Source organism: Tiliqua scincoides, chromosome 1 (assembly GCF_035046505.1).
Source record: "Tiliqua scincoides isolate rTilSci1 chromosome 1, rTilSci1.hap2, whole genome shotgun sequence".
NCBI classification, from domain to species: Eukaryota; Metazoa; Chordata; class Lepidosauria; order Squamata; family Scincidae; genus Tiliqua; species Tiliqua scincoides.
In genome coordinates this window covers 281,390,116-281,417,864 of record NC_089821.1, presented here as the reverse complement: position 1 = coordinate 281,417,864, position 27,749 = coordinate 281,390,116, and the positions used below count along the sequence as shown (strand labels likewise).

At 51.9% G+C, this 27,749-nt stretch overlaps 1 protein-coding gene across 1 annotated transcript; it reads left to right on the top strand.

Moving 5' to 3' along the window:
- The first annotated feature begins 25 nt into the window (after positions 1-25).
- GAREM2 (GRB2 associated regulator of MAPK1 subtype 2) lies at positions 26-27,720 on the top strand. The gene is made up of 6 exons (XM_066612014.1): positions 26-140; positions 7,956-8,096; positions 19,942-20,072; positions 21,761-22,960; positions 25,390-25,553; positions 26,820-27,720. Exons 1-6 carry the CDS (start codon positions 26-28, stop codon positions 27,718-27,720), a joined length of 2,652 nt encoding a protein of 883 aa, XP_066468111.1.
- Positions 27,721-27,749: the final 29 nt, after the last annotated feature.

The window sequence follows — 27,749 nt, the reverse complement described above, 5'->3', positions numbered from 1 at the left end:
TGCGGCGACGGGGCGGGCGGCCAGCATGGAGCGACTGGCGGCGGCGCTGGGGCGCCTCGCCTGGAGCCCGGGCCCGCCGCTGCCTCTCGACCTCATCGTGGCCAAGTGCCCGCTGCCCACCCTCGTGCGCCCCGGGCCCGGTGGGTCAGCAGGAGGGCGTCGGGCAGGGCTGGGGGGCGCGGCAGCTGTTTCTGGGGCTGCGACGGCGTCGGGATGCACAGCTGGCCCGAGACTCGCGGTGCCAACGGGGGAGAGCCGAGTGCCACAGGGCACAGCCTCCCCCCCCCCCCAGTCTCCTGCACAAGCCATTGAAATGAACCTCCAGTTCCTTCGGTCGGGGTTGCGCAGGAGACCTTCCCGGGGGATTGTGCCCCATCTGCTTGCACCCCATTGGGGTGCCTCAATTTTTCGCGTGGTAAGAGCCCAATCCTGTGCATATCTATTCAGAAGTTCCATTATAGTCGACGGGGCTTACTCCCAGGTAAGCTTAGATAGGATGGAGCATATCTACTCAGAAGTAAGTCCCATTATAGTCAATGGGGCTTACTCCCAGGAGAATGTGGATAGGATTGCAGCCTCAGCCTCCTTTGATGGGGTTCCAGGGGGAGCTTCGCGTGTGTTTGGGTCGAAACCATTTCTCTGGGACGGGGACATTTTTGTTTGAGGGGTGTGTGTTGGGGGGGAGTAGATCCTCTCGGGAAGAGTTTGCTGCTGTGGCGAAAGGGTCCCAGGAGTTGTTCACCCTCCGGGCACCCCAAGACCCGTGGTTCCCTCCCCCATATTTCGCTTGCCCCGTCGAGCTGGCACAGCTGAGTTGCTCCTTCTGCGTGTTTTTGTTGGCAGGTTGTGGGTGGGCACCTGGCCTTCCTTGCAGGGCTCTGCCATCTGTTACAGTCACGGGTTGTTGTTTTTTTCTCAGCCTCGAGGAGGGGGTGTCGCTGAAATCTTAGGGGTTGCTGCTTTTGTGGGGCTCCGTGCAGGATCAAAGGAGGTGCACTTTTGCACATGCACCCCCCCCCCACACACACAATTCTTCCCTGCTTGTTTCCCCTTGGTGCCCTCCTCCCCCTGCCCCAGTTTCTGTCACTCTGATTGCTGGGGAGAGATTGGTTGCAGATGGCACTCACTCGGTCCCCACGAATGCTTGGGGGGGAGGGCAGGGGGTGTTTCTGTGGCTGGTTGCCTGGCTCAGGGTTTTGTCCTCTGTGAGAAGAATGGGAATCTTAGCCCTCAGCAGCGCAGGCGATGCCTTGAATACTAATGGCCGGCTTTCTCTTCTTCCCCCCTCTGCCTCTGCAGCTTATGAATGGGCTTGGGGGCAGGGGGCAGGGACAGAAGAGTCCCCGATGATGCAAGTTGCTCTGCCTGTCCTACTTCCAAGAACTCTTCAGTTGCTGTTGCCCCTCATTCAGATGGGAAGCAGAAGCCCTGCCCGGGAGATGGGCAGCTGTCAGTGCCTGTTTTCCTGCCTGCTTTTTTCTGCTGGTGGGAGACTGGGAAGGGGGTGGCGCAGCCCCCTCCCCTGTGGTGTGCAGACAGCTCTAGCTGGGTCCTCCTCTGTGGCTTGTCTCCCAAATGTGGCCTCTCCAGCTGCAGGCTGGCATGGTGGTTCCTCCATTGACTTGAAGCATCCGAGAAGCTTTCAGTGCCCTGTTTCCCAGCAGGCTGCCAGGCCAAGCTCTAGTGCCTCCCGCATTGCCCCCCAGGGTTTGCTGTGTTGCAGTGTGGGGCTGTTGGCACTCTGGTCCCTGCAGGCCACCACTGTGACTCAATTTGTGTGAATCCTAAAAGCTGAGTGGACACCAGGTTGGTAGGTGGGGTGGTCCAACTGGTGGCTTGGGCACTAGGATTCCACTCCTGCTGTTTCTCCAAGAGCCCCTCCAGCACTGAGGCTGTTTTCTCAAGTGGTGCCTGAGCAGACTTTGCCATGATGTACCAGGATGTCAGTCAGGCTGCTTTCTAGCCCGTGTGATGCCTTCTGGATGAAAAGGGGCTCCTAGGAGCGTAATTTGAGGAAATGCTTCTAGTATTCCATGAGTGTTGAAAAGCAGGTGGTTGCCATGCTGTGAGTGGTCGTGGCAGTGCAAAGGAGGAACACAAAATGTCAGTGGGTTGAGCAGATGATGTGCACCAGAGGTGTTGGAGCTGAGGGTCCCCACCTCTTCTTTGCAAAGTTATGAGACCCCAGCATGAATTGACTCCTTTGCTTGAGTGATTGGTTCTGCCCTGCAAGTGCCCTCGTATGGTGGTCCTTCTCCACTTGCACCATGCAGTGGTCTGAACCAGGTCAGGTCAGAGCTTGGGGTGTGTCTTGCTCTCTCTATGGGACCAAATATGGAGTATGATCTCCTGGCCCTACAAGCAGCTAGACCCTTGACTGGCCACTGTTGGAAAGAGAAGTTACACCTTTGGGTCTGAACCAGCTTGGGGGGGGGGCAGCAGATTACTTTGTGTGCTTAAAGGGGAACTGGACACATTCAGGGAGAGGAGAGGTCCATTGATGGCAGTTGATCCTGAACTCTAGATAGAGCCTCCGTGTTGAGCAGCAGTCTGCCCCACTGTCTAATACTGGTGAGCAGCTATGGGAGAGGACTATACTTTCTTGCCCAGCTCATGGACTTCCTATTGGGGCATCTGGTTGGCCACTGTAGAAAGAGGAACCAGAGTTAGATCTTATCCAGAAGTCAGTGTGAATTGTCCTCTTGTCTTCCTTCCTGCTGTAGATCAGGTACTGATTCAGCTCTTGAACACTTCTTGCCTGGTTATCAACATCTGTAGAGGTCTGGAAAACTCAGCTTGTGCGGAAAGATGGAATGTTTGGTTTGTTCAGTGTGGGAGACAAGACACTGAGAGGAGACTTAACTAGTTTTTGGATCCAGGAAGAGACTGATTGCAGGAGAAGGAGGGGGAATATGGTCTCATTATTTGCAGGTAGATCCAGTTGTTGTTTTTCTGGAGGATGTAGATCAGCACTCACTGTGAGAGCAGCAGGGCTGCTGAAACAAGTGGCCTTGGAGAAAGAGACCCAGCAGATATAGGGTGGCTAATGCTTTCAAACTCCTGATGCTTGAAGATATTGGGAGGGATCTTTCTGGCTCCCTGCATTCCTTTCCAGTAGTTTTTATTGAGACCCTGATCCCTAAGACCCTGATCCCTAGTTCCTCCCCCCCCCCCCAACCAGCATATGTTGGACTGCCAGGTTTTCAGTTTCTTTGTAACTGACTTGCTACTAAAGACTGGGCAGGGTAAAAGCTTTGGTGCCTTTTGTCTAAGAACTTTCCCCCTCTGCTTCCCCCTTGCCTGTTGCTGCTCTTTCCGAATGCAAAGAAAGAACTGGTAGTGCAGATCCATTTAGGACAGCAGCAGAGTCCTAAGGGGGCTTAGGGGGGTAAGCAGAGGGGGGGGGGAGTGCAAGTATGCCCAAGAAAACATGTGAGGGGGGGCAGGAGGCTGCAGTTCCTGCTCCTCAAGGTTGTCAGGGTCAGAGAGAAGACGGGCATGCTTGTGTGTTGATGGCTTTACTTGAGAGCATGTTGTCCTGATACTGATTGAATGTGTTTCCTAGGACTGCAGTTGTTGCTTCACTGTACATCCTTCCCTTCCTGGGATATCCTGCGTTGGAATTGTCATGGCTGTTTTGGGTACATTGTGTCTAGTTCTGGATGCCACAGTTGAAGAGGGTTGTTGACAAAGTAGAGCAGGCCTAGAGGAGGGTGACTAGGATGGTAGGGGGGCTAGAGACCATGTCCTAAGAGGACAGATCAAAGGAGTTGGGCAGGTTCTGAAGGGAGGAGATGGTTAACTACAAATCTACAAATACTTGAAGGACTGTCTCCATGGAAGAAGGAGCAGATTGTTTTTGGTTGCTCTGGGAATTAGGGCCAGGACAAATGGGTTTAAATTACAACAGGGGAGATTTTGATTACATTGGAAAGGTAATTATGTTTAACATAACATATGAAGGAAGATCTTATTTATTTTATTTATTTAAAGGGTTTATTTCACTTTTCTAAAACTCAAAGCAGTGTACACCTTCCTGATGGTACAAAGAGTATGACAGTGGAATAGTCTGCTTCAGAAGGCAGTAAACTCTCCATCATTCCACCAGTTTACCTGAAACAGATGTTAATCTCATTTGCTGCAGACAGTGAGGTTTTTGTTTGGTCTGTTGGTGCCTTGTTTGATGCATGAGGGGACGTTCTCAAAGATTACCCCATTCCTGCAGCCTTAGGGAGACCAGACTGCCTGACTAGAACACGCTACCTTTGCAATGGCTCTTGGTGAGTGCCAGCGGCAAGCTGCCCTCTTTCAACCTGGCTTCCCCTCCCCCCACCTATGAATGCCATCAGTGTTCGTTACACAGCAATGTCGGTTTAGAGACTGAGGAAGGGGTGGGTGCGGTGTGGCAGTGTGGCATAACCAGGCATCTGTGAGGGCAAAGGGGCATGTGCAAAGACATGGGGATTATGTCCAAGGCTTTTGGAAAAAAATGAGCATTTGTGGGCAGTCATGAAGGATGACAAAATGCTCTATAATTGGCAGTGACTGTAGGCATTAGTTTTTAATAAGGGTCATTCAGGAACTGCCTGGTCCTGGGCTGTTCCTCTGAACAATGACTGATGCTGGGTATGGAAAAGGTTCTCCGATGTAATCATAGGAGAAAGTCCACCTTGCTAGGGTCTCTATGTCTCCGAATTCTGGCTGCTCACTAGCCCTGAGTGGTCATGGTAGGTAGAGGTCCCTCATATAGGTTGGAGGGCCATATCATGGGGGGGGGTCACGTCACTGGAGGAAGCTGCTGTCAGTACCCCTGTTGGGGAGGACAAGTATGGAGGCTCATCCTTGGGTGGCGAATGGTCCTTAGGCAGGCAGCCTGGTCTGGCAAGAGGTCTGCAGCATCTGGAGGAGATGCCCCCAACTCCCAGATGACTCAGAGCCTGACAGGCAGGGTGGTCATTTGATGGAGCCACTTCCCAGTAGGGGACTGACCAGGAGGTCATCCTGAGAGGGCTCTTGCTTGAGGGGCAAACAGGCAGCCGACCTAGGAAAGAAGGAAGCCCTCTGCATCTTGAGCTCCCTTCTTGTCTTCAGGGCTCCTGTTTGGAAAAGCGAGAGTTTCAGTAGCATTTCATTTCAGGCTGACACAATGGACCCTGCTTGGCAACAGGGCAGAGAGACAAGGATTTGAATGCTGAGATCATGATTGCTTCTTGCAAGGAGAAAATGCACACTGGAAGGGGGTCGCTCTCATAACATCAGCATTAGTTGGGCTTGGGTTATGATGAGGCAGGAAGAGCAATTCAGCAAGGGCGATTCCAGGCCCTCCCTCTCAAAGACTGGAGAGGAGAGTGAGCGGATTGCCCCCAGTATCTCCCCACAGGGGGTTCCCACCAACAGAAAAGAGTAAACATGCACCTTGTGATTATTGAACATAGATTATTGTTCCTGGCTGCTACCAGAAGATCTCTCCCCCATCCAAGTCTGATTCAAATGTACAAAAAAGCCATGGAATTCCCACAGCCCAATATCCTCTCTTCCAACAGCCCACCCACCCACCCCCCCCGCAAAAAAAATACTTCCCAGCCAGTTCTCTTGGTTCAATCAGAGTCTTCAAAAGCCTGCCATGATGCCATCTTGCCATACTTCTCCTCAAGGGTCAGGAAGTTCTGGGGCTGAAAGAGGTACAGGGGGGGGATGCCATAAAATAAGGTCACAAACTGAGCATATTGGGGCACTTTTCTAAGCACCTTTGCAGATATGCAAAAAAAAAAAAATTGCAAGAGGTTATGGGTATCTTGTAGTCTTTAGTGCTCCCCGAGGCATCTGGTGAGCCACTGTGAGGTACAGGAAGCTGGACTAGATGGGCCTTTTGCCTGATCCAATGGGGCTCCTCTGATGTTCTTATGCTTTCATCACAGTGATCCTTATAATAGCCCTGGCAACGAGTTGAGAGCAAGGGAGTGGTAGAGGGACCCAGCCCCATATCTTTTGTGCTGAGCCACTGTTTTTTGAAGGGTGGTCATGATTTGGGGGACTCAGGGAGGCTGGTGGATTTAAGCAAGCACCCCCTGCTGCCTTCCTGACCCCACATAAGTTAACCCATTTCTGCCCAGCCCACAGGTGTACACATTTGATCCCTGTTGCGTATATGCAATGTTGGGCAGGAATGGTTTAGGCAGGTAGGTAGGACAGCATGGCCTTCTTTTGGTGTAATAAGGAAGGCTGAGAGCCAAGGGCTTGCTAAAGGCCCACACCATGATTTTGTGACTGAGCGGAGTTTGGAGTCATGGACTTCCTGAGTTTGTAGTTCATGCTCTTCACTCCAGGACTGTGCCAGAGAGAGACATTCTCCTTGTGCTTTCTGGAATTACAGGAACTTATGAGCATCCTATGAAACAGTTGGGCAACAAGTCCAGCAAAAGGAGCCACCAGCTCCACATACCTGGCAGCTTCTTGAACCTAGAGGAGCTCTTTGAAAGGCAGTGTGGAGCCCCTGAACTGGCAAGGAGCTGCCAGGCATGTGGGGCTTCCCTTGCTTGCCGGTGGCCTCTCAGTGGCTCCTTTTGCTGCAAGTTTGGATGTCTTCACCTTGGTATGGTGACGATTAGGCTGAGTGAGCAAATCCACTCTTGGGTGGGCTTTAGGCTTCTGGTTCCAAGCTGCCTTGACAATGGAATGAGCTGAGTTTTAAACTTTTAAAATCAATAAACACCATTGCAGCCTCTGCCCATAGTGGCAGAGACGGAAAAGAATCCTCTCCTGGGTCTGGCTGCCAAGAGGGGCATTTTGGCTGCAAAGGGCTTCAAACAGCACAGATTTCCTTGGTAACCACTGCTGGTGTTCAGAGGGGCCCTTTGGGGAAGTGGTGTGCCCGTGGCCAACCTCCTAGCTCCTGTTGGCACAGCTCCCGCAGGGGAGAGACAGGTTGCCTGGCTCTTCCCCAGAGAGAAAACAGTGGGTAAGCAGAACAGGGTCAAGCTCCAGAGAGGCCTTTCCTCAGTGTGGTGAAGAGGGTATCTGTGGTGCATCTCTCGCCTGGCTCTGGGATTTTGAGGCAGGCTTAGGTGAGCCCCAAGCCCCTCCAGTTCAATGTGATCATGATGCAGGGATGTGCCCCCTGCTGGCTGTGACAAGTGGGGGAGGGGCTGCGGAGCACACCTTTGTTTCCTTGGCAGCAGCCTTTTTGTTGTGCCTTGATGGGGCTTGCTGGCCTTCTGGAGATACTGGCCCACTTGGCCTCACCTTATCCAGTGGCTTGAACCCTCCCTGGCCTGATTCAGTGCCCAAGATGTGGCTGTTCCAGACTGCCTCTGGCCATTGAGCATGAACAAAGGGCTGTTTCTGGGGTAACACTCTTGGCAGCGGAGGCCTGATGGTCTGTCAGGTTCCGGGGGGGTGCTTTGCTCTGTGGTGCTGTGGGGGGGCTCTGGCCTGGTGATGAAGCAAGAGGCTCAGCCATTTGCTCTGGCTGCCTGGGAGGCCTTGCATGGCTTTCATTTTGCCTTTTCTGCATCTGTTGCTGATGCCTGGTGTGTGGCTCCCTGGCATGCTCGCTCCTCATTGTGACCCTTGGCAAGCGTCCCCTTCAGCAAACAGGCTGTGCTTTGGGGGATCTCTGCTGAGTTCCTGTTGTGCCCGTGTGCTGCCATTAGTGTCCTGGGGACCGAGGCTGATGGGATGGGGTGGGTTGATGTGGAGGGGGGGGGAGATGCCTGGACTTGCTGTGGTGGCAAGAGGCCATTGTGCTGAGGGGCTGCAGGCCAGGCATAGGTGGCCATGCCGGCTACTGAGAAAGCTGCTGCCATCTGAAGGTTTTCCTGACTCTTTGGGAGGAGGAGTAGGTCTGCAGATGGCCTTTGCCTGGCAAAATGCGCCTGAGGAAAGAAGATGGTGGGGGGTGGGTGTGCCACAGGGAGGCTGTGTGGAGCTCTCATATCCCCCTCCCCTCACTGCAGGAGAGCGTGTGGAAGGGGTCAGCGCCCAGGATGTGCTTCTCATCCACTCCTGCCGCCAGTGGACAACGGTGACAGCCCACAGCCTGGAGGAGGGGCACTATGTCATTGGACCAAAGATTGACATCCCCCTCCAGTATCCAGGTAATGGGATAGGCGAATGGGGTGAGGTGGAATGGAGGGCTGCCATGTCTGACAGGAGGGGCCCTATTGCAAGAGGCAGAAGGACTAGATCGGGGAGGGGGCAGCCACTGTGGCAGTGGTGGATCATGGCAATTAGTTCCTAGTTGGGCTTGCATTCCTGGATGCTGGTCTCATCAATTTCCTCCATGGAAACTGGTTGCAGCAATGGATTCTTGAGTGCCCCAACTTGATGTTTTGGATCAGGCTGGCTGCATAGAGGTACACCTCCAAGGTTGCCTTTAATGTGCCCTTTCTTTAATATGTGCATCATTCTCCATGTGCTTGCTCACTGCCACAGTTAAGAACCCTCTGTCTCAAGGAGCTTCTCCACTAAACCTGGATGTTTGGGAGGAAGTGATGAGGCGGCGAGAACTGTGGCTCTAGGCCTGGTGTCTGTGGAGTGGGGGCAAAAGATTCTGCCCTGAAAATTGCCCAACGCAACATGCCACGATGTGACTGAGTATGATCTGAATGTGCTAAATGGTATTTGAATGGCTCTCTCTGAATTGTGTTTCAGCTGCTTCTGACAAAAAGTGCCCCAAATGCATGAGGCATAATTGGAACTGGAGTGCATTTGCAAAGAAATCATATCACTTTCCTTAGCACCTTTTGAGGTTTGTGTCAGAAGGGTGTTATGGTCAGAGACTGGTGCTGCCATCTGATTTCCCTGCACCCTTCTGTTCCCCCCAAAGCTTGGATGCACATGGTCCTAGATAGCTCACCAAATTAGTTCTTCAAATTAGAAGGATTCTCTTCTAAGCCCGTGGACAAAGCAGAACCATTCCCTGTTGGCATGCTTCCTTGCAGTGGGGGATGAAGGGGTGGAGGGGGGAGAGGTTTCCAAGGCCCCCTTTGTGTGTTCTTTCTGTGGGAGCCACTGCACTACAGCTTCTCTCTTATTGTGCTGCGAAGGCTCAAGGAAGCTCCTCCACTGGCCCTCCCCAAAGCAGGGTTGCTACAGTGGCCTTGCAGACCTTTGCGGGGCAAGTCTGTGCTGAGGGTGGCTTCCTCCTCCTTTAATTGTTGGTCAGCTGCCTGTGTGTTGGGCTGGGTAACTGCATCCTGGTGCTGTCTCTGGGACCTGGGTGCAGTGGGAGTCCTCACTGGCAAAGAGGCCCCATGTGGTGACTGCTATGTTGCTATTTCAGGGCAGGCCTGACTTCAGTCCCTCATGATGCTGTTGCAAGTGGGCTTGGGAGGAGGAGGAGCAGGAGAAGCTGGCCCTGAGAGGGACAGGGAGAGCTTGGCTGCTCCGTCTGGCCAGGCCTTTCTCAAGGAAGGGTGAGGAATAGGACTGCTACTCCAGGGAAACAACCCCACCTGCGCACTCCCATCTTGTAAAAAAATGCAGGCAGTGCTAGAATGGGAGGCAAGACTCTCAATGTGCTGATTCTCCCTAGTGTTATATTCTGTCCATAAAGGTCAACACAGAAGCTGCAGATGATTCAAGGAGTCCCAGCCCTTTGCAGGCTGTGCTAAGGTTGCTCCTCCATGGCTAGAGAGGGAAAGAGCTGTCCCTGCCCTTTCTCCAATAGCCTTCTGGGTTAGTCTGGCCATTTCCTTGGTCATCTGCAGGTTTTTGGCAAACAGGAAGCCCCCAGCTTCTTCCTTTCAGTTTACTCAACTTGAGACCAGCTGATCAGTCCAGGCCTTGAGTGCAGGAGCTTCCAAGCTCAATTTCCAGGCATCACCAGGGATTCACCTGGCTCCAGGCAGGTTGCTCGGTGCTCCTTCTCAACCTCAGTTTTGCAGGTGTGTAATGAGAGTCTGGAGGATGTGGCTTGCAACCCAGGTTCTGTGAGGTGAGCACAGGATGCGTGAAGCATGTGGCAGTCCTGGGCATGAACTGGCTGGAGAGAGGTGCGTGATGTTAGGAAGCCAGAGGGGGGACTGGGAGAGGGGTTGGTGCCATGCTGGGAGGTAGTGGAGCCAGCTGGACAGATGGTGCAGGAGGAGGGGAGTGAGCAGAGCTGGGAGTTACCAGGGCTGAGATCATCCCTGGCCCTTAATGAGCCGGCTAAGTGCTTCCCATCTTTGGTAATGATGTGCAAGAATGAATAAATAATGGGAGGCCACTTGGCTAATCACTGCTCCTTGGGGAAAGAGGAGAGAAGTGTCTTAACTTGCTTTGCTGGTCCCATTCATGAAGTCCGAGCAGATGGGTCCAGCCTCCATTTGCAGCATTGTTTAGTTTTGACCAGGAGGTGACAAAATGGGTGGGATCTTGCAAAAGAAGAATGTAAATGCCCAAAAGTGACCCTACCACCACACCATATGCCAGATTCTGGAGGCTATTAAGGGTGGCAGAGTGGGAGACAGCATCTCACAGGGTGAAATTAACTGGGAAGGTCTGCTGTGTAGTCCTTATTGGAATGAATGGCAGCTCTGCACTCTGTGCCTCTCCTGCTCATCTCAGTGAGGCTTGTGCAAGAAAACATCTCAGTGGATTGGGCCTTACCTTACTTGGGGGGAGGAAGTATGTCACTGATTTTCTGCCACTGCTTTGGGCCAGCCCTGCATATAACCCAATTCACGCCTCTCAGAAGTCTAACTAGTCTGGAATAGAGGCCTCATTCTGTCCCTCTGGATTAAAAGTATTGTCAGCCATGTACACGCACTGAAAGGGGGGTTCGAATGAGTTTGAGACTCTAAAGGGGGCTGCAGCTCAGTGGGCTGAGCACCTGGCTTCTTTGGTGAAGGTCCACTGGAATCCCTAGCACATATGCACTGCTGAAACAGAGACGCCTGCGTTGGCTCGGTCACGTCGTGAGAATGGATGATGGGTGGATCCCAAAGGATCTCCTCTATGGAGAACTCGTGCAAGGAAAGCGCCCTACAGGTAGACCACAGCTGTGATACAAGGACATCTGCAAGAGGGATCTGAAGACCTTAGGGATGGACCTCAACAGGTGGGAAACCCTGGCCTCTGAGCGGCCCGCTTGGAGGCAGGCTGTGCAGCATGGCCTTTCCCTGTTTGAAGAGACACTTTGCCAACAGTCTGAGGCTAAGAGGCAAAGAAGGAAGGCCCATAGCCAGGGAGACAGACCAGGGTCAGACTGCACTTGCTCCCGTTGTGGAAGGGATTGTCACTCCTGGATTGGCCTTTTCAGCCACACTAGACGCTGTGCCAGAACCACCTTTCAGAGCGCAATACCATAGTCTTTCGAGACTGAAGGTTGCCAATACAAAAAAAAAATACATAGGATAATGCCATGGTTCCCAAACTGTGGGTCTGGGACCCACCAGTGGGTCATGATCCAATTTTTGATGGTTCACGAAACTGACAGGGCAGATTAAGCTATGTGCATCAAGGGTTGAACAAACTGCTACTTGAGGGGGGAGCACTGCTGCCCAATCACGATTATAGCCACTTCCTATCATCATCGTCGTCATCATCATCATCTATATAGTACTTTTCAACAAAAAATTCATAAAGCGGTTTACAGACAAAGTCAAATTACGTCTGATCTCGGAAACTAAGCAGGGTCAGGCCTGGTTAGTACTTGGATGGGAAACCACCTGGGAATACCTGGTGCTGTAGGCTTATACCATAGTCTTTCGAGACTGAAGGTTGCCAACCAAATGGGTCCCTCTCCTGAAAGAGCTCGCAGTCTAAAAAGATGCAGAGAAACACCAGCAAACAGCCACTAGTAAAGACACTGTGCTGGGGTGGCCAATTACTCTCCCCCATGGTATTTATTAATCCGGTAGCAGCCTCTAGGGCAGCGATTTTCAACCTTTTTATCTCATGGCACACTGAGAAGGTGATCAAATGGTCAAGGCACAGTTTTTTGACAATTGACAATGTACACCACACTGCCAGCAGGGAGCTCACATTCCCCAATGGTCCCACTAATATATGACCCTTCCCCAAACACCCTTCCCCAATATATGACCCTTCCATAGCACACTTGCAGACCATTCGTGGCATACCGGTGTGCCATGGAACAGTGGTTGAAATTTGCTGCTCTAGGTCCTCTAAAAAATTTGAGAAATACTGGTGTAATGCTTTGGTGGGGCTGGGAAAGACCCTTCCTCCAACACCTTGCATAGCTGTTGCCAGCCAGTACAGATGTCATCAAAGGCGCCGCATATGTTCAGAGTGTCACTAGTTCTCATGGAGTAACCCTGGGCATTTGACTGACCCCGAAGTCAGGTATGGCGCCTATACATTATGGCTTGTTTGCTGCTAAGAAGTCTCCAGATTCTGACTGGGACAGAGGATGGGAGTGTCTGGGGAAGTTTGATGAAAATCCTTAATTTCCTCCTGCTTTTTGCCTTCTAGCCTTCCTTTTCAGCGAGGCCTTTTCTTTTCATTGTGCTTTTTTGCGTTTGTTCGAGCTCTGAAATATCCTTCTTGAGGTGGGGCAACCAGAACAGTACACAGTATTGCAAATGTGGCTGCCCCACAGACTTGTTTAGGGGCAATATAATAATCACAGTTGTCTTCTTCATTCCTTTCCTAAAGACCCCCAGCCTGGAATTTGCTGTTTGCACACTGGGGTGGCATTTTCATTGAGCACCTCTCCCCCGACATCTCTTTTCTGGTTCATCACCAACAGTGGCATATCATAAGATGGTATTTTTTTTTGCCCTGTTGTGCATCTCTTAAAACTTGTTGACACTGAGCTCCATTTCCTGTTAGGTTACACAGGCCAATACACATTTTGCTTCCTTAAACGTTACACCAATTCCTGGGTATATTTGGGGTGCTGATTCCAAAAATGGCATCCGTTTTGCCCTATCACATCTAGTTTTGGAGACACGGCATAGCCTCTTTAGTGAAGTCTCCAAAACTAGACGTGATAAGGCAAAACGGGTGCCATTTTTGGAATCAGCACCCCAAATTCATATCAAACCACCATAAAGTTTGGGAAAAACTTTTCTGACCCTCAGCTTTGTAGGCCTGTGTTACCTGCTCACCCAGCTTGGAGCTCGTCCTGTAGCGCTTCACAAAGGTGGGAAAGTCAAGAGTGCAGGAGGCTCCCTCTCCTCAGTCAAAGCTGCTTTGCCCCACCATCCCAGACTGTCCACCCTCCGCTGCTGCCCCATTTTAAGGGGGCATCTGGATTTTGAGGCTCTCTGCTGACCTGGTTGGGAGGTCTTTCTAGGGTGCCTTCCTCCTGCCTGAGTCTCCCTAGCTGTGGGTGGTGATAGCCCCCCAAGAACTACTGTCCCAGTCCAAGGGTGAGGAGGGAGCAGGGAAGTGGTTGCCGTCAAATAAGACGCAGAGCGCCAGTCCTGCCTTCTCTTTCGCCCCTTGTAGGAGGTGCTGGGAGGTGCTGGGTGTACCAGCTGCCATCTGCAAACAGGCCTTTGTTTGTCTTCCAGCTGGGCCTTCCCTCACCCTCCATTGCTGCAGCTTGTTCTCAAGTACCCCTGGAGGGAAAAAAGAGGAACGCAGCCGTCTCCAGGAAGACTGACCTGGGAGAGGGCAGCCTTGGTTCCCAGCCTGCTCCTCAGTCATTCCCATCTGTGGCTCCCACATCTGTTTGGCCTCCTTGTTTGCTGAAGAGCAGAGTGTTGCTGAGCAAACTGAAGCTGTGCAGGAGTTGTGTTTGCAGATGGAGGCAAACTTGGCCGGGTCGGGGGCACCACTTTGGGGAGGAGGAGGGAAGAATGGAGGGGTGCAGTCCTGGCTCAGAAATGTCAGGGAAGATACTAAGTACATGCACTGTACAAGTTGTCATTGCCTCCTCACCTCTTCAGAGCGGACTTTTTGATATAGTCCAAGACCATGCTGTTGTTCCGTTTCATGTGGCACATCCTCATGGCTTCTCCTGTCAGTAGTCTTTCCAACAGTCCTTTTGTATTGGGTAAAGGTTGGGAGAAGAGCAGTTTATCTAAGGCAGCCATTTTCAACCAATGTGCTGTGGCGCATTGGTGTGCTGCAAGTGATCCACAGATGTGCCACAGGAATCGGGGGGGGGGTCATTTAATAGTAGGGTCAATAGTAGGGCTCCAATAGTAGGGCCAATAGTAGGGCCAGCAGGGTGGGGGCTATCCAGTGTTCTGCATCGAGTGCCACATGTATGATTATATGCCTCTGGGGCATAAGTCATGGGTGTGTCCTCGGTGCAAGGAGCTCCAGGCTCTCAGGGAATGCGTCCGCTCCCTTGAAGCCTTGGTGGCCGACCTGGAGAAGCGCAGGCAGCCAGAGGAGGACTGTGGGGAGACTTCCGGGGACGATCAGGCTTCGTCCCAACCTCAGGCGTGCAGCTCCTCGGCTGCCCGGGTGGGAAGTCTCGGGACTGGAGGATGTCATCCTGGAGAGGAGGGAAACAATCCCCTAGGGGGGACCCCTTCTCCAGGGGATGGGCCCGTATCCGAGCGCACTCGGGATACTCCTCGGCGGGAGGGGGGTCGGGGGCTTCTTGTAGTGGGGGATTCGATTATTAGAAACATAGAGAGGGGGGTTTGTGACGGATGTGAGGACCGCATGGTGACTTGCCTGCCTGGTGCGAAGGTTGCGGACATCACTTCTCGTCTAGACAGGCTAGTAGACAGTGCTGGGGGAGAGGTAGCGGCTGTGGTGCATGTCGGCACCAACGACGTGGGCAAGTGTAGCTGGGAGGTCTTGGAGGCCAAATTTAGGCTTTTAGGCAGGAAGCTGAAAGCCAGGACCTCAAAGGTAGCGTTCTCTGAAGTGCTACCTGTTCCACGCGCAGGGCCAGCTAGGCAGGCGGAGATCAGGGGTCTCAATGCGTGGATGAGACGGTGGTGTAGGGAGGAGGGGTTTAGATTCGTTAGGCACTGGGGAACTTTTTGGGACAAGCGGGGCCTGTACAAGAGGGACGGGCTCCATTTGAACCAGAATGGAACCAGAGTGCTGGCGCATAACATTAAAAAGGTGGCAGAGCAGCTTTTAAACTGATCCCTGGGGGAAGGCCGACAGGAGCCGAGGGGCATCCGGTTCGGGACTCCTCATCCCTATGGGATGAGGATGGGGAGGTTAGAGAACAACAAGACAAAGGCAGGGTAGGAGAAGAAATTGGGAAAGGTAGGGTGATGGGATGTGATAGACGGTTTGGCACAATGAGAGGATGCGGGGACAAAGGAGCAAATAAGCAGCCCATCCTGGGGCATTCCGTGTATAAATGCTTTTATGCGAATGCCCGAAGTCTACGAGCAAAGGTGGGAGAACTGGAATGTCTGGTGACAAGGGAAAATATTGACATAGTGGGCATAACGGAAACCTGGTGGAATGCGGAGAATCAGTGGGATACCGCAATCCCGGGCTATAAACTCTACAGGAGGGACAGGCAGGGGCATGTTGGAGGTGGGGTGGCCCTTTATGTTAAGGAAGGGATAGAATCCAGCAAAGTAGAGATTGAAGGTGGGTCCGACTCCACCGTAGAATCTCTGTGGGTTAAATTACCAGGCTTGTGCAGCGATGTAATACTGGGGGCGTGCTATCGTCCTCCAGACCAGAAATCTGATGGGGACCTTGAAATGAGGAAACAGATCAGGGAGGTGACAAGGAGGGACAGGGTTGTAATCATGGGGGACTTCAATTATCCTCATATTGACTGGGTCAATTTGTGTTCTGGTCACGATAAGGAAACCGGATTTCTTGACGTGCTAAATGACTGTGGCTTAGATCAGCTAGTCACGGAGCCCACCAGAGGACAGGTGACTCTGGATTTAATATTGTGCAGTACGCAGGACCTGGTTAGAGATGTAAACGTTACTGAGCCATTGGGGAACAGTGATCATGCTGCGATCCGTTTTGACGTGCACATTGGGGGAAGAATACCAGGCAAATCTCTAACAAAAACCCTTGACTTCCGACGGGCGGACTTCCCTCAAATGAGGAGGCTGGTTAGAAGGAGGTTGAAAGGGAGGGTAAAAAGAGTCCAATCTCTCCAGAGTGCATGGAGGCTGCTTAAAACAACAGTAATAGAGGCCCAGCAGAGGTGTATACCGCAAAGAAAGAAGGGTTCCACTAAATCCAGGAGGGTGCCCGCATGGCTAACCAGCCAAGTTAGAGAGGCTGTGAAGGGCAAGGAAGCTTCCTTCTGTAAATGGAAGTCTTGCCCTAATGAGGAGAATAAAAAGGAACATAAACTGTGGCAAAAGAAATGTAAGAAGGTGATATGGGAGGCCAAGAGAGACTATGAGGAACGCATGGCCAGCAACATTAAGGGGAATAATAAAAGCTTCTTCAAATATGTTAGAAGCAGGAAACCCGCCAGAGAAGCGGTTGGCCCTCTGGATGGTGAGGGAGGGAAAGGGGAGATAAAAGGAGACTTAGAGATGGCAGAGAAATTAAATGAGTTCTTTGCATCTGTCTTCACGGCAGAAGACCTCGGGCAGATACCGCTGCCCGAACGGCCCCTCCTGACCGAGGAGTTAAGTCAGATAGAGGTTAAAAGAGAAGATGTTTCAGACCTCATTGATAAATTAAAGATCAATAAGTCACCGGGCCCTGATGGCATCCACCCAATGGTTATTAAGGAATTGAAGAATGAAGTTGCAGATCTCTTGACTAAGGTATGCAACTTGTCCCTCAAAACGGCCACGGTGCCAGAAGATTGGAGGATAGCAAATGTCACGCCTATTTTTAAAAAGGGAAAGAGGGGGGACCCGGGAAACTATAGGCCGGTCAGCCTAACATCCATACCGGGTAAGATGGTGGAATGCCTCATCAAAGATAGGATCTCAAAACACATAGACGAACAGGCCTTGCTGAGGGAGAGTCAGCATGGCTTCTGTAAGGGTAAGTCTTGCCTCACGAACCTTATAGAATTCTTTGAAAAGGTCAACAGGCATGTGGATGCGGGAGAACCCATGGACATTATATATCTGGACTTTCAGAAGGCATTTGACACGGTCCCTCACCAAAGGCTACTGAAAAAACCCCACAGTCAGGGAATTAGAGGACAGGTCCTCTCGTGGATTGAGAACGGGTTGGAGGCCAGGAAGCAGAGAGTGGGTGTCAATGGGCAGTTTTCACAATGGAGAGAGGTGAAAAGCGGTGTGCCCCAAGGATCTGTCCTGGGACCGGTGCTTTTCAACCTCTTCATAAATGACCTGGAGACAGGGTTGAGCAGTGAAGTGGCTAAGTTTGAAGACGACACCAAACTTTTCCGTGTGGTAAAGACCAGAAGTGATTGTGAGGAGCTCCAGAAGGATCTCTCCAGACTGGCAGAATGGGCAGCAAAATGGCAGATGCGCTTCAATGTCAGTAAGTTAAAGTCATGCACATTGGGGCAAAAAATCAAAACTTTAGATATAGGCTGATGGGTTCTGAGCTGTCTGTGACAGATCAGGAGAGAGATCTTGGGGTGGTGGTGGACAGGTCGATGAAAGTGTCGACCCAATGTGCGGCGGCAGTGAAGAAGGCCAATTCTATGGTTGGGATCATTAGGAAGGGTATTGAGAACAAAACGGCTAGTATTATAATGCCGTTGTACAAATCGATGGTAAGGCCACACCTAGAGTATTGTGTCCAGTTTTAGAAATGGGTTATGTCAGAAAGCCAGATGCAAGGGAGGGCACCAGGATGAGGTCTCTTGTTATCTGGTGTGCTCCCTGGGGCATTTGGTGGGCTGCTGTGAGATACAGGAAGCTGGACTAGATGGGCCTATGGCCTGATCCAGTGGGGCTGTTCTTATGTTCTTATGTAAGGCCAATTCTATGCTTGGGATCATTAGGAAAGGTATTGAGAACAAAACGGCTAATATTATAATGCCGTTGTACAAATCGATGGTAAGTCCACACCTGGAGTATTGTGTTCAGTTCTGGTCGCCTCATCTCAAAAAAGACATAGTGGAAATGGAAAAGGTGCAAAAGAGAGCGACTAAGATGATTACGGGGCTGGGGCACCTTCCTTATGAGGAAAGGCTACGGCGTTTGGGCCTCTTCAGCCTAGAAAAGAGACGCCTGAGGGGGGACATGATTGAGACATACAAAATTATGCAGGGGATGGACAGAGTGGACAGGGAGATGCTCTTTACACTCTCACATAATACCAGAACCAGGGGACATCCACTAAAATTGAGTGTTGGGCGGGTTAGGACAGACAAAAGAAAATATTTCTTTACTCAGCGTGTGGTCGGTCTGTGGAACTCCTTGCCACAGGATGTGGTGCTGGCGTCTAGCCTAGACGCCTTTAAAAGGGGATTGGACGAGTTTCTGGAGGAAAAATCCATTATGGGGTACAAGCCATGATGTGTATGCGCAACCTCCTGATTTTAGAAATGGGTTAAGTCAGAATGCCAGATGTAGGGGAGGGCACCAGGATGAGGTCTCTTGTTATCTGGTGTGCTCCCTGGGGCATTTGGTGGGCCGCTGTGAGATACAGGAAGCTGGACTAGATGGGCCTATGGCCTGATCCAGTGGGGCTGTTCTTATGTTCTTATGTTAATGAGGGATGTTAGCCCCCCTCTGGCAGCATGGGGTGCCTTGTCAATTGTCAAGGCACAATTGACTCCAAGGGGTTACTTACTAGGCGCAATGGAGCCTTGTGCGATGCTCCGCAACATGCCAAAAGCCTTCTGAGGTTTCTGCCCTGCTGTTAAACCAGAAGTTCTCTTTAACAGCATGCTAGAGGCCTCAGAAGGTTTTTCGTGTGCTATGGAGTGCCATGTGGGGCTTTGCCTGCCCATGGGACTGCTCTGACAGACAGGCTGGGCGGCACAGCGGGAAGAGGCCCGCCTCCAACCAGGCCTGCCATTGGGAAGGAAAGGAGAATGACTGTTTGCTGCCCACTCCTGCTCACCCCTCAGAATAACTGTTCATGAGGAAATGTGGCAGCCAAGATGAGTGGTCAGTGTGCACACATGCAAGTGGCGATCCGGGTCAGCTCGTCCAGCCCTTGGAGTAAGATTTCTGTGTAAGTTGATTTCCAGCCCTGAGACCCACTGATGGCATGTGTGGCCTTCTGGCCATCTCAGCGAACGCTGCTTGTTGGAGGCCACAAAGCATCTGTGTCCAGCTCAGCCAGGGTCAGGAAGTCTGGGAGTTGATGTGATTGATGGGAAAGCGATTGACACAGATTGATCTGGCCGGGCCTCACTTGCTCCTTTTCTCTCCTGTCTCTCTGTCTTCAGAGACCCTTCTGAAACAGTGGGCAGGCAGGGAGGAGGCCTTCCCATAAGTGCTGCTGATCTCACTGCCTCTACATATGCCCTGCCTCCACGGCCTCTTTCCATGGCTACCAGGGTCCCGAGGGCAGGTGGAAGGGTTAAGTGATGTCATGAAAATGACTCCCTCTCAAAGCAGCCAAATACAGAGGTTGCATTAGATGGTGTTTCCCCCAGAACCTGTCTGGTGTCAAGGCTCAAGTCACAGAGCATGTGCAGAGGGACTCCTTGAGTCTCAGCCTTATTACCAACCCACATGGTGTGAACAGTTTGCTTGTTTAGCCTCACCAGCAGCTTGTTCTATCTGGCTCTGATCCAACATGCCTTGCTTTGCATTCTAAAAAAGAATTAGACAACCGTATGGAGCAATGATTTGCCAGTGACCAGTAGCCACAAGAGTGAGCCTTCATCTTTAGAGACAGGTGCTGAAGACAAGCATCAGAGGAAGGCTTTGTGTGTGTGTGGTGCCCCCCTGTTTTTAGGCATCTGGCTGACCGTTGGGGGAGCAGGTGGCACCTTTGATGTGGCCCAGCAAAGCAACCACCCTGAAAATCATCGCTCAGCCTTGTTCTTCCTCTTGGTCTGTTTCTCAGAGCTGCCAGCCTTGAATTCAGCAGCCTGCACAGGGGATGTACTCCTCAGGACAGACCTTTCTTAGAGGTTTCCTGGCAGGCTCAGCCATTAACCAAAGCAACATGTGTTGGCTTCCAATCCTGCAGGGAAATTTAAGCTGCTGGACCAAGACAGGGATGTCCGGGAGCCCGTTCAGTACTTCAACAGTGTGGAGGAGGTGGCCAGCATCTTCCCAGACCGCGTGTTTGTCATGGAGGCCATCACCTTCAGTGTCAAGGTCAGCTTCAGTAGGGGTGTATGTGCAGGGCTGCATCAGTCTGGTGTGTGTTGTGGTGGGGAGGGGGAAGGGATTGATTCTGCCTGTGATTCACTTGGTGAGAGAGGGAGAGATTCGGCTTATGTGCTCTCTGTCTCTGCCTTCCTTAAAAAATCTAACCTGATTGCAGTTTTGTTCTGCTCAGTTTGACCTTTGGGTTCTTTCCTTATGGGATGTTTAGTCTGGGATTGTCACACTTTGTGCATATACTTTTAACACGCTTGTTCATGAATCAGTCTCATCCATCTGTGATCTACCTGTACGTTCTTTATGGTTCAGTTACCACATTTATTCACAGATAGAATTTGTGAATAAATGTGGTGGTGGTTCAGCAGGGGATAACAGCACTTGTTCCAGGCTTGTTGAGAGGTGTGACATGTGGAAAGGGAAGTTGTGGGGGCCAAGCAGGACTGCCACACTTCTGAGTTTCCACCAGAGTACATCTTCCCCAGATACCTTTCATTTCATTTTGGCTGTATTGCTGCCATTGGAGGTGGGATATTCTGTGGTGTTGCCCTTTAATAAGAAAAGGATGTGTGGGGTATATAAATAATATAGGGGGAAGATAGATACCATATTGACTCAACACAAGCACTGTTATTGGTGTCAAGCACAGTGGATTCTTTGTATCTCTGGTTACATGGAAAGGTCTGGAAAAGAGGATATGGCATTTTGTGGAGGCACTAGGAGCTGGCAATACCTCTATGGTACTGACTGTAACAAACAAAAGAAAGGGGGAGGGGATGGCTGTGCCATTGGGTGCAGTGTTGCCTCCTCTCATGTGAACCAAAAAGAGAATTAAGCAATCCTTTTAGGTGTGGAAGCTAATGGCTTGGAGAGGCTTCAAAAAGCCCCCACCCCAGAAGTACCCTGAAATTTTTGTTTCTTGTTCAGTTTTTGTGTTTCTTGTTCAGTTATGGATTTTGTGTTTCTTGTCCAGTTATGCAGAGCTGAGCCATGTGTTGTGAAAGTTGTGTTGTCTGACCCAATGGAGCAGCCCTTAGGTTCTTGGATATTAAGTGTCTTGCCACTTGATTGAAATGAACTGAAAGGCATGAGGATACCTCTTTGGTTTCATTGACTTCTCTTGAATTCTGGGCATAGAACAGGTTGGAAGGTCAGAGCTGAGAGGCCAGCTTTTGTACCCTGTGCCCAGTCTGCCTCCCCAGTCCCTGACAGGGTCCTGGGGATTGGGGGGCCTTCACTTCGGGCACTAAACTTTGCACATTTCTTGTGTGACATTTTGCTGCCTCCTCCCAAATCCCTCCTCTTGAAGAGCTTTTGTTTTATATCTAGAGCAGAGCTGCACAGTCTGTGACCCACCCAGCTGAATGCAGCCCATTGGCCATGGATTGTGACCTGCTAGGTGCTTGACCACCCTGCAGTGATGCAGACCATGCCCCTGACAGGCAGTCATATGTGGCTGGCGGGTTGTGCTCTGCTTGGTGAATGATTGCCACTTGCACTATTTGGAGTTCCAGAGCCACGCAAAGAATTATGTGTACGTGAGCATAAGGAAGCAAAGCCTGTTGTGACCACCTAAGCAGCCACAGCCAAACTCTCTCTCCCCCAAGAACCATTTGTGGAACTCTCCTTATTGAAGCCCTTTTCTTTTCTTTTCCTGTCCTTTGCAATGGGATCTTCCCCAGGTTGTGTCGGGTGAGTTCAGCGAGGACAGTGAGGTCTACAATTTCACACTGCATGCAGGGGATGAGCTGACGCTGATGGGCCAGGCGGAGATCCTGTGTGCGAAAGCCGCCAAGGAGAAGTCACGCTTCAACACGCTGCTCCGGAAACTGGGCAAAGCAGGAGTCCCTGGCAGCAGTGGTGGGAGCAGTGGCAGTAGTGGGGGTGGCAGCAGCAGCAGTGGTGGCAAGCAACTGAAAGGCAAGATGCCCTGCCTGATCTGCATGAACCATCGGACCAATGAGAGCCTCAGTCTGCCCTTCCAGTGCAAGGGACGCTTCAGCACCCGTTCCCCACTTGAGATGCAGATGCAGGAGGGAGAACACACAATCCGCAGCATCATTGAGAAGGTGCGGTTGCCTGTCAACGTGATTGTCCCCAGCCGGCCGCCCCGCAACCCCTACGACCTGCACGCCATCCGTGAGGGCCATTGCTACAAGCTGGTGAGCATCATCTCAAAGACCGTGGTGCTGTGCTGCATCCTCCGCAAAGGTGAGGTGACCCCCTTCCATTTCCTCCTGCTCACGGACATGCCCCGATTCCTGCTGCCAGAGGGGCTGCTCCGTGGAGGCGGAGACCCCCAGTTAGAGAAGCTTCTGCGAGAGAGTGCAGCCATCTGCCAGGAGTGCTTTGACCCCAATGAGTACTCTAAAGCTGTGCGTGAGGCCAAGCCAGATTTCTCCGAGGAGTGTGCCAGCCCACGCCGTGTACGGCTCTGCTTGCAGGGCTATGCCCATGATGACCTGGCCCAGTCTTTCCAGCGCCTTTCGCTCTGCCTTTACAGCACCTCTGAAAGCAGCCACCAAGACTCTACCCCAGGAGGGAGGAGCCAGCGGCTGTTCCTCCCCTCCCGCCAGGAGCATGCTGTTCTCCTTTCTGAGACCTCAGACTCTGAGCGTGAGTATGTGACACCTGACTGGGTTGAGCCCACCTTCCGGACTCCAGAGCTCCCATACGAGGAGCTGTGGACCAATCAAAATACTGAGAACTACTCAGAACCCAGCAGTAACCCTCCTGGGCTGGAGAGCATCAACAAGGCCCAGCACGACCTCATCTCCTTTGCGAGCCTTTCCTCATCACTGGGGACATCATGCTGTCAAGGGATGCTGAGGGAAGAGTCAATGGGAGACACTCCGCCCCCAGTCCCACCCAAATCTGAAGCGGTAAGAAGCCTTGTGCAGTAAAATGTTGGTGGGAAATGAGAACCACTGTGGGAGAGCTACAAATAGAGTGCGAGTGAAGGGCTGCAGCTTGTGCAGGCAACCTGAAGGGGTACGTAGGGATTGTGTGTGGGCACCAATCGCTAACCTTTCCATTTACAAAGCAGGGGTGCTGCTGGAGAGTGAGAGGCCACATTCTCCATGGATGGGAAGTAGGGTCCCTCTTGGTGCCAGGAGTTGGGCTCATCCCATTCCTGTTCCACACAGGCTTCCCTCAAGCTTAGGGCATCCTACAACTGTATGAGGTGAGCAATTGCATTCTGGGCCAGCCCAGCCCTTGATCAGTGGCTGCTCGAATCCAGCTGTCTTGTAAACCTACTGCTTGCATTGGTGCCGAGACTTGGGATCCAGCAATGTGTTTCCTTTATATTGATTTATTTTGTAACACTTGCATTTCACTCATCAATGAATGACAAACAGTGAAAAACACAATTGAAAAATGATAGAACGGGGGGGGGGGATGAAGTGAGAAAGCAAAAGAGCCTGCTTTGTAACTCAAGAGATGGAGCTGCTCAAAAACCTGCGCAAAAGACATGTTTCACCTAGTTTTGTGAAAGCAACAGATCTGGTGTCAGGGAGCTCTTCTGGGCAGAATGTTTCAGATTCCATGCCAGGAAGGAAGGCCCTCGTCCTGCCTAACCTCTGAAGACTGGGTACTCAACAAAGGGCCTACGATAATGAACACAACCATTGGGTAGGCTCATGTAGGATTGTAGCTGTGCAATAAGCCTTGTTCTCGCCCATCCAGTCTTTCCACACGCTTGGATTACTACAGTGAGTTGAATGTGAGACTGCCCTTGCTCAGAAACTACCATTGGTTCAAAACACAGTGGCCAGATTACTGACTGGGATTGGGTGTGTGGAGTATCTCTCATTAGTATGTTGGTCCATTTCTAGGCACAATTAAGTTAAATCCAATTAACTAGAAAACTTAGGGGGACCAGGCTTTCACAGAAGCACTTTGGGTGGAAATATCCTCCACCCCCAACAAATGTCATACTGGGGACTTGCTACTGCTCCACTAATCAAAATGCTAAGGGTGATCTTGACTTGGAGAAAGACATAAGGGAGACCTTATATAAGGAGAAGGTGGTGTCAAAACGGGTGCCTTCAGGTACCTGTGTGTAGGTGGGGTACATTCTAGATCAGGTTGTGCCAAAGCGAGGCAATTCATTGAAAAACTAACAGCCCAGTCCTAAACTGTGCAGGCACAGTGTCCAGTGCAGGTTAGGAGGTGGCTGAAGGTCTCCTCAGGGTAAGGAGATATTTTTCCCCTTATCCAGTGCTGAGTCGCAGCCTGCCCTATGGGGATTCTCAGATCTATGCCTGCTATTTAGCTGGAAGCCTGGTGTAACACTGGGACAGTTGGGAAAGGGGTTAGGATATGGTGGAGGAGGCCTCCACCAATCCCGCCCCCCTGGGGCGGAGCCATCCCTGTTCTGACCTCCTCCTGCCCTGAAACACCCCCTTACCACTTCCCACGCCACCCTCCCCACCCCCTTGCATCAGTCAGCACAGTCCTACATGCTCCCCCCCAATGCATCATGGTGGTGCTGCTTGCACCTCCAGCCAAAGTGGCAGTGCAGATGTGCCCAGAGTCTCTGATCTTTTGTGGTTCCTGCCAGGTCTGCAGCTGTGTGGGAGTAAATGCTTAGAGGGATTGGGATCCCCATTCCTTCCCAAGCATATCTGTGGCCATACATCATAAATTTCCTGCCCAACCACCCTCGTTCAGGATGCTAATCACTAGGAAAGGGTCCAAATAAAAATCCTTGGTCATCCTGCATCCAGGAAGCTGCCTGCTCATGAGCTGGGCCCTGTAAGTCCATGTAGGCAAGTATCTGACAGCACTGACTGGCAGTGGCCCTCTGGGGGTCTTGGCAAAGGCCTTTCACAGCCCTGGTTGGAGACGCTGCTGCCAATCCCTGGCCTGAAGCTGTGGGACCCTCACCTGCATGAAAAGTGGGTTCTCCCCCAATGAGCTGCGCCTGGCATGATGCTGTGGGGGTCACTAATGAGGACGGGCAATTGCCAGGTGGGAAGCACCACAGCCGCATGCCTTGTGAAATGTCACCTCCTCCAGCATTTGTAGCCTCTTCCCCCCAAGCCATCTAACCTTGGGCAGAATCTCAGGTGAGGGAGACCACCTTGCCTTCGCTTCCTCTCATTTTCCCTTACAGATGTCCTCCCTGCTTCATGTTCTGCTGGCAAAACCAGGCTTGGACACTGCCAAGTTCACCTTGGTTCTCCTGAAGAGTCTGCTCTCCCTTATTTAGATTCTCTGCCTCCGAAAGGCCCTTAGATTTCAGATGGGAGGCTTCAGCCTGCTCCCTCCACACCGCAGAATGACATTCTCCTCTGGTCTCTTCCAGGTGAAAGAGGAATGCCGCCTCCTTATTGCACCCCCAGTGCCCCCACGAGGTGGCCTCCCACCCAGTACCTCCAGCCCTCCGGTTCCTCTGCGCTTCCCCAGACTCCAGCCTGCTGCTGCTTCCAGCTCCAGCCTGTCGTACTACTCGCCTGGGCTTCATGATGTGTGAGTGAGGACCCTGCTTAGTTCCTAAAGAGGAGGGTGCTATACGCTTCCACTGTCTGGGCTGGCAATGAGGACAGGGAGATGGGAGACTCATCTTATGTTCTCAGCCCACCCTCTCTTCTGCCACAAGGTTTCAGGTGTATACATGAAGCTCTGATCATGACACCTGAAGGGGCTGAAGGCCACACCTTTGACTGGGGTTGAATGTGGAATTGGTTGTGTTCAGGGAACCATGGAGATGCAATGTCAAAAGCATCTAATGAACATAAGAACAAGAGATCTGCATTCTGGAGCCCTCCATTGCATCTGAAATTTGAATTTATTTTGGCATTTAATGCTTGCTGGAAACTTGTGCAAGAGTTGAGGCTGACTGAATATTGGATGAGAGTTCCAAAACCACACATTTTGGAGGGGAGGTGTATCATGAATCCATCCCATCCAGAGAACGAGCCCTTTCTCTCTCATCTGACAACCCTGCTGCAAATGATCTCCAGTAACATAGAAAAAATATACTGAGACCTGGGTGTGTTTGTCCCTAGGTGGGCAGGGGGGTAGATTTGCATCAGGAATTTGGCACTCCTTGGGCAGCTTGTTGAAAATGACATGGGAAGGTCCCAAAGAACATCTAGCTTGGGGCCGCCGGGAGGGTTTGATCTCCGAATGTCTCCCAGATGATGAAAGGGAGATACAGCCTGGGCTTAGGCTGCTGAAGAAAGCTTTTGGAAAGTGGGAGCTTCTCAACAGGGAGATTGTACTGTTGTGTTTCCCATGGCTCCTTTGTGTTCACAAATGAGCTTCCTGGTGAAGCAAGCAAGGTTGAGAAGGAAGGAAGCCTGTAGGCCTGAGAAGTGCCCATCATTTGTAAAAACAGACAATGGTGGATGCATTCTTGGGGGCTCCCTCCATTTCTGCTTTTGAGGAGAGCTGTGTGGAAATGGGCCCTTGCCTGGGTTGTCTCCTTGTCCATCCTGTGCTGCTGTGGAATGCAACAGGATCCTTAGCTTTTCTCACTCTTTTGAGTCAAGAGTAATGGGGGGGGGGCGGAGAGGAGGGTTTTCACCATTTTCAAGTACCTAGTTTTAGGGATTTAGCATTACTCAGACCCTGATTTGGGGGATGGGTGTGGGGCTGCTGCCTCAGAGAAGGGCACACTGTGGGTTGGATTGCAGCCCTCTGGTTTTAAGTGCTCTGGAACAGAGACCCCACCTCTCCTCTCCCTTCTGCAGCTAGCTCTGACTGCTGGTCTCTCTTCTTTTTCTCCATCAGGCCAAGGCCACGAAGTGGCAACTGTTCCCCGTCTCCTGACTCCTACTCTCTATACTGCTATCCCTGCACCTGGGGCGACTGCAAAGTGGGAGAGTCCTCCAACCGCCAGCTTGCCAGCCCCCAAGCACAGCCACAGCCTCCATCACAGCCCTCTCAGGTGTCTTCGTGGTCAGACCCCTGGGCCTATAGCGACCTGGGGCCTAGCGTGACTTCAGGGCACTCCACCCCACTGCTGGGGAGTGGTGAGGCCACGGCCATCAAGAGTTACCACAGCTGTCCACGCCTGAAAGCCCCCCACCCTCAGAAACGCTTTGCTCCCTTTGGTGCCCTCAACCCCTTTGCCAGTTCTGCCTACTCTTCCAGCCCAGCTTCCACCGGCTCTTCTGATTGGCTGGAATCTCTTGAGTGGCAGAAGCCAGGTACCTCCTCCCCGGAGATCTGTGATCCCTTTGAGGGCACTTCATCCTCAGAGGGGGAATTGCATTACAGCTCTGCCCCTCTAGCACGCCCAACAAAGGCCTTTGAACCAACTGAAAATATTGTCATCCGGACGGCAGTCGCCCCCTTGCCACCTACAATTGTTCGTGGTGCCGAGGGAGGTGTCACACGCCTTTATCTGGCCCAGGGAGTCATTGAGGTGCCACCTGCCCGCCTCAATGGGGATGGCTCCCCCTGGCAGCCCCCTGCTGACCTGGCCAGGCTATCGCTTGAGGAGGTCTCTCGGTGCCTGCGCTTCATTGGACTCTCGGAGGACGTGGTCAGCTTCTTTGTCCGCGAGCGCATTGATGGCAGCATCTTTGTACAGCTCACTGAGGAGATCCTGTCAGAGGACTTCCACCTGACCAAACTCCAGGTCAAGAAGATCATGCAGTTTATCAAGGGCTGGAGGCCCAAGATCTAGGATTCAACAAAAGGCCAGAATGGTGGAGG